The sequence below is a fragment of the Parus major genome, chromosome 22 (genome assembly GCF_001522545.3).
Source record: "Parus major isolate Abel chromosome 22, Parus_major1.1, whole genome shotgun sequence".
Classification (NCBI taxonomy): domain Eukaryota; kingdom Metazoa; phylum Chordata; class Aves; order Passeriformes; family Paridae; genus Parus; species Parus major.
Window position 1 is genome coordinate 540,451 of NC_031790.1, and position 16,923 is coordinate 557,373.

The following is a 16,923-nucleotide window of genomic DNA, read 5'->3' on the forward strand; positions in this document are numbered from 1 at the left end:
GGGGAAGAGTCAGGATTGTCCTGCTTGCACTCACCGTGAACCTCCTGAGCCCTGTAGGTGATGACTCCACTGCACATGGCCATGATGTCCATGCCGTAGGAGCTGAGGTTGTTGACCAGTCCGTTGGTGACAAAGGTGATCCTCCTGCTGGGTCTTGCAAAACTGATCTGGTTCTAAAGATGAAAAGCAGCGTTCATTCAGCAGGAACCTTGCTGGGAGCTGGGGCTGTTCCTCGCTCTGGACTCAGAGTGGGACCTGGAGTCCAAAGTGCCTTTAAGGACACCTTTTTATCTCCTGTGGGGTTCAGCAAGCCTTGAAGGCAGAGCAGAGGCAGAGCTTGTTCTCAGGGAGTGAAGGACAGGGGCCTGGGGGGAATGGAAGTGCCAGGAAAGTGCTGAAGAGGAGAACTGAAGCCCCTCTGTGTGGCCAGGGCTCCCTCCAAAGCATTTGGGTTCTGCCCTTGCTCCTCAGAACCCCTGCAACAAATTTCCAATCTGCATTGGTGTTGAGAGACTGGAAATCCTGCCACTGGAGACAGCCTGGTCCTCTCCAGAAAGAAAAAGCACATGAAGAAGCAACCACATGAACTTAAATGCAAGAACCTGCTTCTCTTTTGGAATCTTACCCTCCTCTCTGCAGCCAGGCGGGCCAGATTTTCAAAACTGGGGATCTCATTTCTGTTCATGACAGAAATGTAGCAGGCATTCTGTTGTGTGACTTTGGTTGCAATGATGCCCTGGAAAAGAAAAGCATTTAGCATTCACAGTTGAGTTTTTCCAGCTGTTGAGTTTGGGTTGAAGTCAAGGTGAAAACTGTTTCAAATGCCCAGAATTTCCACCCCACATCATTAAGTTCTAATGATCAGAACATGAAACAAGCCCAATCCCTGGGCCACCTTTTTAACAATCCCCATCCCTTCCACTTACCCTGTTGTAGTTCCAGATGGTTTTCCATGATAAATTTCTGGTCTTTTGCTCAATTATTGCCACCCTTGTTTGACTGTTGATCCTCACGCCTTGTGAGATACCGGTGATAGTGATCTGGGAGTCTTCACCAAAGATGATTTGCCCATTTTGACTTGTCTTCTGAGACTGCAAAATCAAATGGGGCACTTGTAGATGGCAACATTTGTCAGTGTTGTCTCCAGTGCCTTTAAATAAACTCTTGCTATGATAAAAGAAGTTCTCTCCCCCCCACTAAAGCCAGCTGTGCCCTCAGTATTTTCAAATAGACCCTGAACCAAGGCGTTGGCATTGGGCAAGAAAGCTGTAAGAATTCCTTTCAAGGATTCCATGAATCATTGCTGCATCCTACTCCTGTCATCTGGTGCCTTTAGAGTTTCATCTTCTGGAGAAGTTATTTTCCTTGAAAGTGGTGGAGAAAGAATCAAGGAGAATGGAGAAGCATGAAGGGAACAGAGGCAGAGCAGTCATGCACGGGGAAATTGGTCACTGTACTCACGTATAGAGCAAGGGCTGGATTCAGGACCAGTCCAAGGAGGACTGCAGTTAAAATCTGAAATGAAAATCAAATCCAGAAGTGTAATTGCAGCTCTGGCTGACAAATCTGGTCATGAGAAGCCTCCTTCCCTTTTCCTAATCTGAAGGTTCAGGGTCCTCCTTGGATCCTTTCTTGCTTTCATCCTGGGATTGCCCCAGTGCCCCAAAGGGAATCCCCCCTGCTTTACCCCACACACATTTCCCTCTTGCTCCTGAATCTCAGCTTGTTTGGAAATGGAAAGCTTTTCCATTCCTTCTGCTCTGGCACTGCAGGGAAGGGCTGGATGCAGCAGAGCACTGCTCCAGCTGTGCAGAAGCCTTGGCAGGGATGGGCTGGGCTTTCTGTTTGCTGAATAATGGACAGCCAAGGCGTGGAGAAATCCTCCTCTGCTCAGCTCCTCTGGGGAGCAGGGGCTGAGCTGCTCCTTCTGCAGGAGCAAAATGTCCCCAGAGAAAGCTCCAGAGGGGCAGAAACCCTTGGGAGGGATAAAGGAATGGGTTTGAATCAAAGTTTGAGTTTATAAAGAAGAAAAGCATGCATACTTACAGGGAGATTCATCCTGACTGCAGAGCTGATGCTCCTGCAGGTAGAAAGAGCAGTGTGAGCCCTCCACCTTTTATATGTTTTCAGAATTCACTGTGGAAGTGCTGAGTGTTGCAACAAAATTATTTTGTCATTTGTTCCCCTGTCACTTGTTCCTGAAAATTATTTCCTGGTGTAGCTACTTGATAAACTTGAGGATTGTATTTCTGAGCATTTTGCCCTGCTCAGGTCTGATAGTTATCAAATAGAAATCCATTTGCAGTGAAAAATTAAATATGTTTTTAGTACTTTTCTAACATGTACTATTTACTCTTGAAAATTCACATCAAACTTAAGCCAGGAAATATCCTGGGGCTTAAAGAAGAACATAAAAAGCTTTGTATTGGACAAAATATGTGAAAGCCTTTCCACCTTCCAAAATATACTGCACGTTATCAGGTCACCATAGCACCCACTAAAATACTGGGGTGAGGGCTGAGGCATCTTGGCAAAGCAGCCCTGAGACATTTTCACCTTTCCAGCTTCATTCATTCCCAGCTCTTGGCAGATTTTTTCCTCCTGGCTGCCCCAAGTTCGAGCAGTTTTGCAGAACTTTGTGCAATTCTGTTCTGTATTCTGTAATTTTCTTGTCTGCAATTCAGTTCCTGGGCTGGTCAGTGCTTCTGTCTATTTGCAGTTGGACATATTGCAAGGTAATATTTATTTTTAAAACAAAACATTTCAGGTTGTGTCACATTGCTGTGTTTTACTATTTTAATTAGAAGTCAAAAAATGAGTTATAGTGATCTCATGGTATCCTGACTATGGGGAATGTAGTGGGTATAGCACAATCTTCTATTATTGATGGATAATTTCTCAAGGCAGCATGTGAGCTCTCCCTGGAAGAGGTTTAAATGCCAAAATTGGGATTTTGCAAGGATGTTAGTTCTGCAATTTGTCTTTTGAATGGCTTCTGCTTTTTCAAAGGGTTTGGAAAAACACGGCACAGAGCAGTGTAGGTTGATGATAAATTTTACTGAGACTCAGCAGCTTCCACACAGAGCAGAAGAAAGATAAATGATTGAAAACATAATCAAGAGAAGATTATCGAGGAGAAAAATCTTATGGGTACACAGTTCTATGAATTTTCTTCTGTAAACTTTAGCAGTAATAAGCAGGGAGTTCATTAATCTTAAATTTCAATCATGAAGCATGTCGCCCTGAGGAGTTTGATCCTGATGAGGAGTTTGATCCTGATGAGGAGTTTGATCCTCTTGAGAAGTTTGATCCTCTTGAGAAGTTTGCTCCTCTTAAAAAGTTTGATCCTGAAAGAAAAAGAAAAACCAATTCGATTTGGACTGAGAAAATATGAAAAACAAAAATGTAGCCTAAATGCTTTTAACTGGTTGTCTAAAAATTCCAGTTTTGTGTCAAGAGCTGGAGCCCAGGAGCTTGCTGAGGGAAAGGTGTGTCTGGTGAAAGAGCTGCTGTGTTTCCTTACACATGTACACATGGATGGATAAAACAGAAAATCGGCAGATTTCAGTGAGTGACACGCTCCTGTTTGCTTGAATCCTTTCTTGTATCTTTTTTGGGATGTGGAATCCTGTTGGCCTGTCCTGGTTTTGGAGCAGGAGGGATGTCAGTAGCAGACTCACCGGGAGCTGGGTAAGCGAGGTAAGAGGGAATTCCCCTGCACAGGGCTTGGATGCGTTTTCCAAATGGGCTCAAGCTCTGGAGTCTGTCCCTGGAGATGAGGAAGCGATTCTCCCGGGGTGGCAGCTGCTGAGGCCCAGGTCCCTTCACAGCACAGAAACAAAGCCAGAAAACAGAATTTAGGAGATTCAGCCCTGGAGCTGAGAGCTGGGGATCTGGAGAGGGGCCTGGGGGGTGACAGGGTGGGGACGACCCACCCATGGGACCCCCAGGAACCCCCCATGGGAACCCCCGATGGCTGGGCTGACCCCAGCAGCTCCGGGGGGATCCTGGGGGGTGACAGGGTGGGCACAACCCACCCTTGGGACCCCCAGGAACCCCCCATGTGCTGGGCTGAGGGATCCTGGTGGGTGACAGGGGACCCCCAGGAACCCCCCATGTGCTGGGCTGACCCCAGCAGCTCTGGGGGGACCCTGCCCCTCTGCTCAGGTGAGACCCCACCTGCAGAGCTGCCCCCAGGCCTGGGGCCCAGCACAGGAAGGAGAACTGGGACCAGCGTGGTCAGAGGGATGGAGCAGCTCTGCTGTGAGGAAAAGCTGAGGGAATTGGGATTGTTCATCCTGGAGAGGAGAAGCTTTGGGTGCCATCATCGTGGCCTTCCGGTATCCCAAATGGAAAAGATTGGACAGGTCTGTTTGCAAGGGCCTGGAGTGAAAGGACAAGGAGAAAAGGCTTCCCATTGCTGGAGGGAATAGGGGCATTCCCATTGCTGAAGGTTAGATGGGAAACTGGGAGGAAATTCCTCACCCATGAGGGTGGGGAGGCCCTGGAGAAGCTGTGGCTGCCTCAGCCCTGGAAGTGCCCAAGGCCAGGCTGAACAGAACCTGGGGTTATTCCTGGGCAATAGAACTTCTCAGAGGACTTCTAGAGCAACTCAGCCCTGCTGAGAAGGTTCTCTTCAATTCATGGAGTTGTTCTCCTCTGTGTGTAGGAACAAGTTCTTTTCACTGACAGTCAACTGGCTTTTGCCTCATTTCAACCACCAACCTACCTGCAGAGGTGCAGGAAAGTGTTTGCCCAGCCAAAACCTCTTGCTGGTTGTAGCAATGATGCAGGTGTTCTTGGAAAACACCTTGGTTGCAACATAGCCCTGTTAAAATGAAACAAAACCCCCTTTTGTTGAAAAAAAATATCCAGAGAAAGAGAAGTCTGTTTTTAGAGAGAGGCACTGGCTAAAAGGAAGGCTTCCTACAGTGCAAATAATCACAGGGAAAGAAAAATATTGGTCCTTTCAATTCTATTGTTTAGGTAAATGTGTCCTGGAGGCTGACAAGAGACTTTGCTAAAAGGAAAATTGCCTTCTCCAGCAGTGCCACGTGTATGATGTGTTCTCACACGGGCACATGGAGGGATTTGCTGCTGGAAAGCTAAAGCAGCACACCAGAAACAGCCCCAAGGCTGAAGGAACACATTTTCAAGCATGTCCTCTAAAATATGATGATGAATTTTCGTTGAAGCTTTGGTGTTTTTTAGAAATCTTTTGCCTCTTGCTATTTTTCTTGTGCCATGGTGGCAGCTACTCACAGTCTTGAAGTCCCAGATGGTTTTCCAGTCCTCAGAGCCCTCCCTTGGGTTGGTGCTGACCCTGATCTCAGAGTGGTTTGAGTCTTCACTGAGCTGCCCATTAAAGTTGTTCTCCATGTTCTGATTTTTGGGAAAGATTAAAAGAGGTAAGCATTTAGCTTCTTGGATTCCCAGCAGTGTTTCCCTCAACAAAGCTCTAGTAGCCATGTTTTGGGAAATTATTGCTCTTGGAGATTAAAGGGGAGATGATTTCTGGCCTCAGAATGAAGATAGGAAGCCTTTACTTTCTAAGTTATCAAAATAATTCCTTACTGTTCTTTCCCCAGCAGGATCTTGCTGTAAGTAAGAATACTTATTTACAGTATTCTACTGTATTCTGGAGTCAGACCAGTCATGTTAATATTTGTTTCTCTCCACATCATTGTTCTTGGTGTTTATGCTCATCTCAGGACAGACTTTGCTGATTCCATGTATGGTAACAGCCTTTTCCCCTCAACACATCAAGCATGGAAATAATTTTGTTATCACAGAAAAATTAAAACGCAATTTTCTTCTAAATATCAGACTTGAAAAAGCAGCTTCACTTGCAGAAACAGATTTCTCAGAGGTAAGAGCTAAAGCCAGTGTGGAAGTGGTGAGTAGCTGTGTGTAGCTCTATACTTACATTGTTGGCAAGAGCAGGAGCCAAGAAAACCCCAAGAAGTGAAGCAATCACGATCTGAAATGAACATTTGAAATTCAAAACACTCGGACATCGTGCTGCTTATCTTGCATCAAATTGCTTGCTCTCTTAAAATAATTTTGATTTACTTTGTGTAGAGACTCAGCACTTTCTGCAGCTGAAAGAGGATTTAATTTAAGAGCTGAAATCTCAGCTGAAGAGGATTTAATTGTGCAGGAGAATTATTTGTTGATGAATTCACAGAACACAGGCATGGAAATGGCTCTTGGCCCCAGCAGAGCACCTTACCCAGGCAAGGTCATTGAAACACAGTGGGGTTTAAAACTTGCCCAGCCCCAATTCAGTAACTTACTGGAAAAATGTGCTCTGAAATATTTTCTTTGCAAGTGTGAGCTTTTCATCTGAAGCTTTTGCTTTGAGACATGGAGATGAGAAATGTCCATGTTGTGAAAGTTGGAATTTGGCTGCACAGTCCAGCTCTGTGCTTGGAACCCAGCAGCAAAGGGACCTGAGCACCTTCCCAGTGATCCCATCCTCCAGGAAAAACAGCCCAAAGGGAGGCACAGACCCTTCTGTTCAGAAAATTGGGACATCAAACATTTGTTACCCCTTTAGAAAGCCAGAGTTTCAACAACTCACGGGCTTGGTGTTGCTCAGGTCTGTCCCAACTCCTGCTGATACCTTTTGGAGAGATTTCCTACTGCTACAATGAAAAATTCTTTTGGCATAACTATTGTGAACAATTATTCTCTTGAAGACAATCCTGTGAGTATTGAATCAGTCCCAGATTTTATCTCCTTCAAAGGAGGATTTTAATGAAAAAGGCCCAAGGGTGACTCAGAGTATTTAAAAGTAACGCTTGGGAATTTTTCCTGCACCAGTCTGAGGCTGCTGTAAATACCTTGGTGTCACCATCTTGCCTTTGGAGTCTTTTATGTGTCCCACCCTCAGCAAACAGCTCTGACTCGCTGGGACTTTCTGGGACTGTTGATTTGAGTGGTGAAAGAGAGAATATTGTCCTGTGGAAGTGTCACGAGTGTCACCCCTGGGACAGAGCACTTCTCTCTCTCACGCTTTGAGCAGGAATCTGCAGTTCCATCCCTGCCAAAAGGGAGATTTCTCCCCTGCAGTCCCCACCCCTTTGGCATTTTCACTTGCAGAAATCACTCAGAGCTCCCTCAGTGCCAGGAAAAGCTCAAAAGCGTTTAAAAGCTGCCCAGCCTTAAGAGTTTGATGAGAAAGTGATAGGTAATACTTACAGGCAACTTCATTTGGATGGTAGGCCAGGCCAGCTCTGCTGCTAATTGATGTGTACTCTTAGTTTTTATACATAATATCCCAAAGTTAAATCTGAAAATGGGTTTGCCTTATTGGCAGGTGCCCTGTGTTCACAGAAGCATGACGAGTTTCCTGGGGAAGTGCTCTGATAAGATGAGGCTTTGATACCTGCCTGATTGAATTCACTGCATACAGGGAAGTGAGAGAAAACTCATGGTAAGCTCAATGCATTTAACAATCACTGCTTTGAAATGGAAAAAGAACTTTTAATCAGCAGCAGAGCACAGATCCCCAGCGAATTCGCAGCGACGCTTTGTGCCGCTGTGGCAAAGGCCTGGGCCTGAAGTTGGGCCTCTCACCAAAAGCACAATTCCAACCCTGGAGATGCTAATCCTGCCGTGTTAAAAACGTGAAGTGAGTCCCTGGAGGTGAAGGGGATTGTTCTAAATCCTAGGAATTGCTGAGTTCTTTTTTTCTTCCTTTCTGAGCTCGCTCAGGATCTGCTTTCTGTCAGAGGTGACCCTGGATCTTCAGGGCCTCCTCAGGAGAGCAGGGGACTGAGGGCTGAGAAAGGGACCAAAAACCAGAGGTAGCAAAGTTCCCTAAGGGATTCTGAGTCACAGCTTCATAAACTCAGCCTCACTCTGCCCAAGGAAAGTGAAATTAGAGGGGATTCAGCCCTGCTTGGTTCTCTCCTCCCTTCAGTTCTTCCATCTGAGGCTGCTCCAGGTGTTGGAGCTGCTGCCTGTTGGTTCCAGGTGTGCTCCTGGCAGATTTGTCACCAACTGTGGGCAAAAAGTCTCCAAAAAGCAAGGCTTGCCTTCTGGAATTATCTCAAAGGCTTTGCCCGAGACAGCCAGCTCAGGCTGGGTCCTGCAATCACATTTATCAGGGAAATACTTGTGGGAAATTGGCTCTTGGTTTTTGTCTTTGATGGGATCAGCAGAGCTGAGGGCGCGGTGCAGGTGGTGACAACGTGGCTGCTGTTGTGGTTCTCCCTCAGTTGATTTTCCCTGCTCTGCCCTTACCTGTGCCCAAGCACAAGTGCTGAGCAGGGCAGGAGCTGCTGCTTCTCAGGTGTTCTTCAAACAAAACCAGTACATAAAGGCTGAATCACTGAGAAAAGTTAAATTAAGGTGTTTTTTTTTTAACTGGTGGTGCCTGGGTCCTGTTATAGTCCTGCTGTGAAATACTTACTTGACTGTCCAAATCTACTCTGAGTATTTCTGACATACATGTAGTCTTAAAATGAAAGAATCTTTTGGAAGAAGGGACAGAGGCAGCTTTCAAGAGGAGTGCAACATCAACCTAATTAATCTAGCTGGGTTTAGCAGAATTTGATATCTGTTTATGTGTTTTCTGATACATTGCTTAGCAGCAGGGCATTGTTCCACCTGAGATAACCTTTTCTTGTGTGGACTTAGGTGGCATAAAGCAAATGTGTGCAATTTCTTTTTTTTCTTTTTCCATTGAGGCCTGTTTGCCGAGAGATAATTCTGTACAATCTCCTTCTCCTTTCTTCTGATAAGAGAAATTACAGAAATGTGTTTGCTGTTAGTTTGAGTTTTTTGTTTTATTAGGAGGGAGCCAGCCTTGACTATGACCTTGTAGTAGAAAGCAGAGTGTGATTCATCCAGCCCTGGCTGGTGTGGGACAGCAGATGAGGAGGAGTCCAAGCAAGGGTTCAATCACCTCATTCTCATGGCAACACCGTGGTCATTGGCATTTTCACAAATTGCAGAAATCAGGGGTGGTTTCAGAGGGGGAATCCCCATCCTGTTCCTTTAGTTTGTGCACCAGGGAACCTCTGGGTTTTCACAGCACCCCTGGCTGTGCTGGGGAGGCCAGAAGTGTCCCAGGCTGTCCTGTGGGGCACAGCTGCTGCTCCCAGCTCTGTCACTCCCTCCAGAGCTCTGCTCACCGTGCTTCTGATCAAAAGTGAGCAGCACCTGATGTCAGGAGTCCCTGCACAGGGAATGGAATCACAGAGCCCCACAATGGTGTGGGATGGAAGGGAAGATCACCCAGGTACAACGCCCTGCCACTGATGCCTAACCAGAAGCAGAGCACAGATTCCCAGTAAATAAAACTCAGTCAGCTGCCTCAGGGCCCCATCCAAAACTTTCAATATAAAAATGACTGAAGAATTGCTCTTTCTGTTGGCTGACCTGGAGGCCACCATGATATCTGTTTCTTCCCAGCATTTCTCTGCAGACCATCCATCAGGCTCTTAGGGACTTGTGTTTTAGAAGACAAAATGCAGTTTGTGTGAGTAAACAGCAGTGCTATTCCCAGTGTCATTTCATTCTGGATAATATCCTGTTAAATATTGAAAAAAATAGAACCAGCAAGACTGAAGTTTAAACCAGTGAATAATAGCCATTTGCAGAGTGATTGATTTACTGAGTCTTACTGAGTGTTTCAAATATATCTGGGTCAGGTTATCTGTGCCAGCCCAAAATTCAGATAGGAGGCTTACGACACGTAGATATGGACTTGCTCGAGTCATGAAGGAAAGTTCTGTCAAGTGTTTCCCACACCTCCTGCAAGATATAAAAGTTGAAGGTCTCTGGGACTTCCTTGCCTTCCTGCCTTCTGCAGCCTCTTGTTCTCATCTGGAAGAAAAATGAAGGCATTGGTGAGTGTTTCCATTCTAATCCTGTAAGTTCCTCACCTTTAAAAAGCAAAGGGTAGAGAAGAAGATGCTCAAGTAAGTGGTACAATGGAGAGGGACAATAATGTGATCTGTGTGCTGTTTCTTTGGGTGGAAAGAGGAGAATTTACATTTCTTGGCTCAGCAAAGTCAGTGGAAGCCTTGTTTGAGCAAAGAATGCAGAAGTGGTTGCACTTCAGAAGGGGGGTTTAGTTATGATTTCATCATTGCAGCTGTAGAGGCAAATCAAGAAGTAACATGGCATCAAGGAGAGGCTTCTGAAAACTGCAGAAATGTAATGTTTAAATTATTCTGCTTTTTCAGGCAAAGGAGAGCCTGATAGCGAAAGCTTTGCAATGAGGAATTGGGGTTGTTCTCAGTTAAAATACTCCCTAAGTGGGGAATTTTTCAAAGTGATGCTCCAGCTCCTTCCCTCAGTTCATGGGCTGGGTTTTTTTATGGTTTTTCTGGGCAGTGAGAATTCTGATTCCTTTCACAGGCTGCAGTCCTCATCTGCCTGGGAGTCCTTTGGGCTCAGACTTCTGCCCTGGACGTGAGTAGAGTGATGATCCTTGCACAAAGCACTGGGGGTTTTGTGCCTGCTCAAGGTGGAAACCAGGTGATGAGCAATGATTTTGTGCTTTTTCTCTTATTAAAGACCTTTGTCCTGCGGGATCCTGTCAGCAATTATGTCACTGGGACCATGACCATCCACAGCGAGGAGCACATCGTCGATGTCCACGTCCGCTCTGGCGTGTACTCCTCAGACACCATTTTTGACTACACACACGTGAGTAAACCCAAGAATCTGCCTCCAATTAACCCCTGAGGAAGTTTTTAAGACCAGGAATTATTCTGGTGTGTTCTCACCACATCCTGTCCCAGAACACTGTTTCTCTGAGGGCTCCCAGCACCTTTCCTCCTCCTTTCCTCGCCCGTGCAATGGGGCGGTTTAAGAGATTGTGGTGAAACCTGTGCTGGCAGCTCCTGGAAGTGAGAAGAAGGTCCCTGAGCTCAGTGGGGCTGGAGGTGAGCAGCACAAGTCTGTCAGAAATGTCCCTTCCAGCCCCAGGGACAGCACCAGGACTTTGTTCCCCAAACCAAGGCAATGCATTCATTCCACAGCAGCCGCTTGCTGTTCCTCCAGCTTGCCCCAAAGAGTAAAGAACACCAACAAATGTCATTGTGAGCCATTTCTAACGATTCAACCTCAATTCTTTCCATCTCAGGGCTATATTGCAACCAGGCTGTTCTCACGAAACGCCTGCTTTATCATGAAAATAAAGAAGGACTTGATCCCAGAGCTGCAGGAGATCGGACGTTTGGCTTTTGAGAGACAGGTGAGGTGTGGGGAGCAGTGGGGTGAGAGCAGCCTCCACCCTGCCCTGGAGCACCTCAGGGACGACTTTGTGCTGTCTTAGCACTGATGGGGCTGTCCTGGCAAGGCACAGCTTGAAGGAAATTTCATTCAGAACATTCTTTTAAGATAAGGAACCGTTGTGGCCCCCCTGAAGTTTGATGGGGGTTTGTCGAGGTGGCTCGAGCTGTACAACCCCCTGTCCTTGGAACTGAGGTGATTGTGATTTGAGGTGATCACAATATAAACTCAGGCAAACTTTCCCTTTACTCATTGTCCTGCTGATATTTTCACCTTGACATTGCTTGAGATTTTTTTTTTTTTTTTTTCAGAACAGAAGGTAGAGATCAATTTACTTCGATCAGATTTTGGAATTCATTCAGGCTGAGGTTTCAGGAGGAGACTGGAAGTGTTGCCTGGAGCTGAACTGGCCCATTTGGTGTCAGCCCATTAGCACATTTCCAGCAGAACTTGCTGCCAATAACTTATTATATATAGAATTAATATAATACAAATAATATACAATTAATACAAATAATATACAATTAATACAAATAATATACAATTGCTGTGTTGGCATATTTAACACCTAGTGAATAGATTGAAATTATTCTTTTCTTTAAAGCATGAAGCTTCTTTAGCAAATGTTGGGGGTTTTTTTGTGAGGCAAAGGAAGGTGGTTTTAGATTTGGGAACCTTCTCAAAGGGTGAAGTGAACCTTCAAGCTCCATTTCTGGTGGTGTTTACCCTTTCCTCCCCAGACCATGAAGGATTTGTACTCCCCAAACAACGTGTGGGCCCAGTTCCAGAGTGGCTCCTCCTGGCTGGGCCGTTTGAAGGACTGGATCCTTTATGGGAAGCACATTGAGAAGCTCTGCACGGGGCTCCCTCTCTACCAGCTGGTGTCCACCCAACGTAAGTCACAGCCCAGGGCCTCTTGTCCCCTCTGAGCCCAAACCCTCAGAACTGCATTTCTTCCCCAACACCACAAGGGTTTTGCACAGGGACATAAATTAGGATTGAGATTTGTGTGGGTTTTTTCCCTAGCTAGACACAGGGGTCTCACCAGGTAATAAAATACTGATATATATATATACTGATATAAATACTGCTACAAGCCCAAACCCTCAGCTCTGCATTTCTTCCCCAACACCACAAGGGTTTTGCACAGGAACATAAATTAGGATTGATATTTGGGTGGTTTTTTCTTAGCTAGACACAGGGATCTGATCAGGTAATAAAATATTGATATATATATACTGATATAAATACTGCTGCTGACACCATCTTCATTTTCTTGGTTTTTTTTAGCACCAATGAGTATTGATGGCTGTGCCAGTGCCGGGATTCCAAGCATTTTGGGTCTTAAAATCTGTGAGGAACTCATTACAACTGGATCTTGACATTCCTGGTGCAAGGAAATGCCTTTTTGCATGTTTTAGTGATGGTTCTGCAGCTGGAGCAGAACTCAGGGACAGGGCTCAACCTCCCTGTCCAAAGCTTTGATGCATAACATAAATAAATATAATGCTTTAATAAATAAATAGAATGTTTTGTCTGTTTATTCTACCCAAAATCAGAAATAAATGGCTGTGGGCCTGGTAAGATGCCCTGCAGAAAATCCAAATTTCCCTCTGGCCCATCCCTGTGCCAGGCCTGCAAAAAAAAAAAGTCAAACCTGCAGCACTTTGAACCAGTGCAGAGAAATTTTGGTTCTGGGCATTTTCCAAGCCCTAAAAGATTTGTACCTTGGAATAAAGCTCCTGAGAGCTCGTGGTATCAGTCAGGCCTGTGAGGAATACAGGAATAAAATTTTATAAATCATGTTTGTGTTTTAATCTCTGTGTTTGTTATGGCTGTGCTGTCCCCCAGGTTTCCAGAGAAAAAAACTTTTCCAAAGTTTTCCCTCTGTTCCCACAGGAGCACAGGGATGGGCAAATTACAGCTCTGAATTCACAGCCCTTGAGGCTGTTGGTGGCACCAACAACCACAAAGATCAGGAGAGAAAAATCACAAAGCAACCACGAAGATCAGGAGAGAAAAATCACAAAGATCAGGAGAGAAAAATCACAAAGCAACCACGAAGATCAGGAGAGAAAAATCACAAAGATCAGGAGAGAAAAATCACAAAGCAACCACCAAGATCAGGAGAGAAAAATCACAAAGATCAGGAGAGAAAAATCACAAAGCAACCACCAAGATCAGGCTGCAGAGGAAAAGAAATTTGTTCTCAATTTAAAATAACTAATCACAGGGCAAACAGGAATGTACAGCCAGCTCTGAACAAACCAGAGAAAGGGACTTAGGCAGGAGAAAGAAGTTTGATATTTTATTTATTGATACTGTATTTGCCCTGGCTATTTCCTGCCATTCCATTCTTTGTTGGCTAGGCCACAGTTTATAATATGCTTTATGGACCTGTCTTGGATTATAATTAATCTATTTTCCTTATCTTGCAGGTGCTTGATATTACAACTGCACTACAGGGAAAGAGCAAAGAGGTAAAAATCAGCAATAGGTAAAAGAAATCTCTGAGGATCAGATCCAGGTGTTGCCTGAGGTGACTGGAGCCTGAAAATGTCCATCTCTAAATCCAGCAAAGGCTCTGCACTGGATGCTCCTGAGATGAAGGAAATCTCAGAATCATGGAATTGTTCAGGTTGGAAAAGGCCTTTAAGGCCTCAATTCAACCATCAACCCCACCCCACCACCAAACCACGTCCCCAGGTGCCACCTCCACGTGTTTTGTGAACACATCCAGGGATGGGGACTCCAACACTGCCCTGGGCAACTGTTCCAGAGCTTTACAGCCCTCCCAGTGAGGAAAACATTCCCCAATTTCCACCCTGAGCTCCCCTGGCCCAGCCTGAGGCCGTTCCCTGGGATCAGATCCCAAATCCCCCCTGGCAGGGACTTGTGCACAGCCAGAAATTCCCCCTGATCCTCATTTTCTCCAGCCTGAGCCCCTTCCCAGCTCCCTCAGGGATTCTCCAGCTCCCTCAGGAATTCTCCAGCTCCCTCAGGAATTCTCCAGCCCTTTCCCATCTCCCTCAGGAATTCTCCAGCTCCCTCAGGAATTCTCCATTTTCTTCCCAGCTCCCTCAGGAATTCTCCAGCTCCCTCAGGGATTCTCCAGCTCCCTCAGGAATTCTCCAGCTCCTTCAGGAATTCTCCAGCTCCCTCAGGAATTCTCCAACCCTTTCCCAGCTCCCTCAGGAATTCTCCAGCTCCCTCAGGAATTCTCCAGCTCCCTCAGGAATTCTCCAGCCCTTCCCAGCTCCCTCAGGAATTCTCCAGCCCCTTCAGGAATTCTCCAGCCCTTCCCCAGCTCCACAATCCCCTGAGCACCTCCCCAAATTCCCCAGTGTCCACACCAAGGTCAGGCTGTGACACCTGCCCCACTGGGGATCCTTTCAAACCCACACATCGATGGGGAAAATTCCCCAAGTCATGAAAAGGGGAAGTAATTAACATTATTATTATTAACATTGGTGAATTTTCCCCTATAGGAAGAATTCCCAATGGCAGGGAAAACTAAATCAGACTGGAGAATCAAGCCAGCTAAATCAGACAGAAATCCTGTGAGCAGGCCCAGGTGTAAATGGGTTTCTCCATCTGCTGGGTCTTCACAGCCTTTTTTTGTGCTAAAAAGGCAAAAGCAGGAGAGGAAAAAAAACCACCCAACGACCAACATTTGGCCCTGGAGTTTGTGTGTGTGTGTAGCCACTACAAATTGCTGTGGTGGGGCACTGAAAAATGCAGCAAGAGGAAAAAGGGGACAAATTCCTCACTCCAGCTTCAGTCAAAGCCCCTGATTGTAAATACAAAATAAATTATCAGGAGCTGAGCTGGGTCTTGCACCATTTCTTATTTGAAATAAGTGAATGTAAATTGTAAATACAAAATTATAAATTATCAGGACCTGAGCTGGGTGTTGCACCGTTTCTTATTTGAAATAAGTGAATGTCCTGGCCAGATTTCCCAGGAAAACACCCCAATCCTGCTGGATTTATTTCTTTTTGCTGGAGACAAGCAGGGGGTGAGATTTGTGTTGTCCACTAGATGGCAAATGGTCACAGCTCCTGACATCTGCTGAAAACAGCAGCTGAGAGCCAGCCACAGCCCAAAAATAAAACAGATTTAATCCTGCTCCCCAGGAAGAAAAATTAGATACAAAATAAAAATAAATAAATTAGGATTCAAAGCATTAGAATTCATTCTTTTGGGTTTCCAGTCCAGGGGAATGGTTATTTTCAAGGAATCAAATCAAAGTGCCTCTTTGGGTGGATGGAAGATTTTTCCAGGTGAGGAACATCTGGCTGATGCTCAGAACATCCCAGAAACCAGCCCAAGGGGAACAGAACATATCTGTGATTTTTACTGCAATTGAAGCCAAAATTAGTGAGGTGTTTGAGCCAGTTTTCCTTAAAAAAAAAGGGTGGAAAAGACAAAATTTGATATTCAGCTGCAGGGTGATCAAAGCAGAGAGAGGCTGCTGCCAACTTAATTTACCCACTGTAATTCCAGTTATTGAGTCAGAGAAAACAGAAAGTTATACACTTTCATCTTTGAATTTTTAAAGCTAAACTTGAAAAAGCATTTTTTAATGAAATAATCTTCTCTGCTGTTCTGTACAATTTGCTTTCCCTTTCTGATTCCAGCCCTAACATTAAATAAACGGAGCAAATATTAGACATGCTTGACTTTTGATTAGACATTCTAATTTTTCCTCATTTTACTGATGTGATTAGAAGCTGTTGACTCAGTCATTAATATCTCATGCTGAGATATCAGCTAACACTGCCAGAGAATATTCCACCTCTGCTTAGCACTCAAGTTGTCAGCTAAGTAATTTCATGTTATTAATCAAAATTGTCAACAAAATAATTTCTGTTGGCCCGAGTCTGGATTTTTTTCCCCCATTGTTGAAGATTAGGAATCCTCAGTTCTCAAACTGAGAAAAATTAAATTAAAAATTTTAAAAACTTAGTGATTATTCCCTAAGTTTGTTCATTTAGGGCTGTGAGAGCTCTGAAGTGGAGCTTTCATTAAGGAGAGGATGGTACCCCTCAAAAAGCCTGCGTGGCCACGGAGCTGACAAGGGATTCTGAAAGGTTTTGTTCTGCAATCTTGTTTTTGTCAGTGTCACTGGAGCTGCCCAGAGAGTTTCCTGAAGTTTAACACCCACATGAATAGCAAAGCACCACGAAATAACTGCGTGATGAGAGAAGGAATTTCAAAAATGGAAAATTCAAACTTTCTCTTGACCTTTTTCTGCCAAACTCTTCTGTGAAGGGAGCGTGATAAGAAGGAGCCTGCAGAGCTCAAACCCCTGGGATTTAACAGCAGCTCCTCTCTGTTCTCATTGCTGCTGCTCTCACTTTCTGTGTGCAGATCTGAAATAAAAATTGATTTCTTTTTGATCATGTCTCACCAGGTTTGAATGAACCACTCACATAATTCATTCAGGTTTGAATTAACAAATTGTGTGACAATTAAAAGGTGTTAATAAAAGGTATTACAAAACACCTTTTCTTATAAAAGGTATATAAAATATACCTATATTTTATTTGATTTAATAAATCAATGCTGGGCTTTGACTGTCTCATGAAAGGATGGAGGAATTTTCTGGGAATCCCAGGCAGAGCCAGAGGTGCTCCATGTCCTGAGGAGCTGGTGCCACACAGGGGA

The 16,923-nt window shown here is 45.0% G+C and overlaps 2 protein-coding genes across 2 annotated transcripts in view; one reads left to right on the forward strand and one right to left on the reverse strand.

Moving 5' to 3' along the window:
• LOC117245402 (gastrokine-1-like) overlaps window positions 1-2,058 on the reverse strand; it is a 2,292-nt gene extending 234 nt beyond the window's left edge. Inside the window, exons 1-4 of the mRNA XM_033519386.1 lie at window positions 2,047-2,058; window positions 927-1,091; window positions 626-736; window positions 35-173 (exon numbers count right to left, since the gene is read on the reverse strand). Coding sequence (XP_033375277.1) covers window positions 35-173; window positions 626-736; window positions 927-1,091; window positions 2,047-2,058 — 427 coding nt within the window. The remainder of the gene's footprint in view (window positions 1-34; window positions 174-625; window positions 737-926; window positions 1,092-2,046) is intronic.
• A 7,517-nt stretch (window positions 2,059-9,575) lies between these two features.
• Window positions 9,576-12,770, forward strand: GKN2 (gastrokine 2). Its single transcript, XM_033519471.1, has 6 exons — window positions 9,576-9,860; window positions 10,375-10,428; window positions 10,534-10,665; window positions 11,105-11,215; window positions 11,994-12,147; window positions 12,544-12,770. Exons 1-6 carry the CDS (start codon window positions 9,849-9,851, stop codon window positions 12,633-12,635), a joined length of 555 nt encoding a protein of 184 aa, XP_033375362.1. The 5' UTR covers window positions 9,576-9,848; the 3' UTR covers window positions 12,636-12,770.
• Window positions 12,771-16,923: the final 4,153 nt, after the last annotated feature.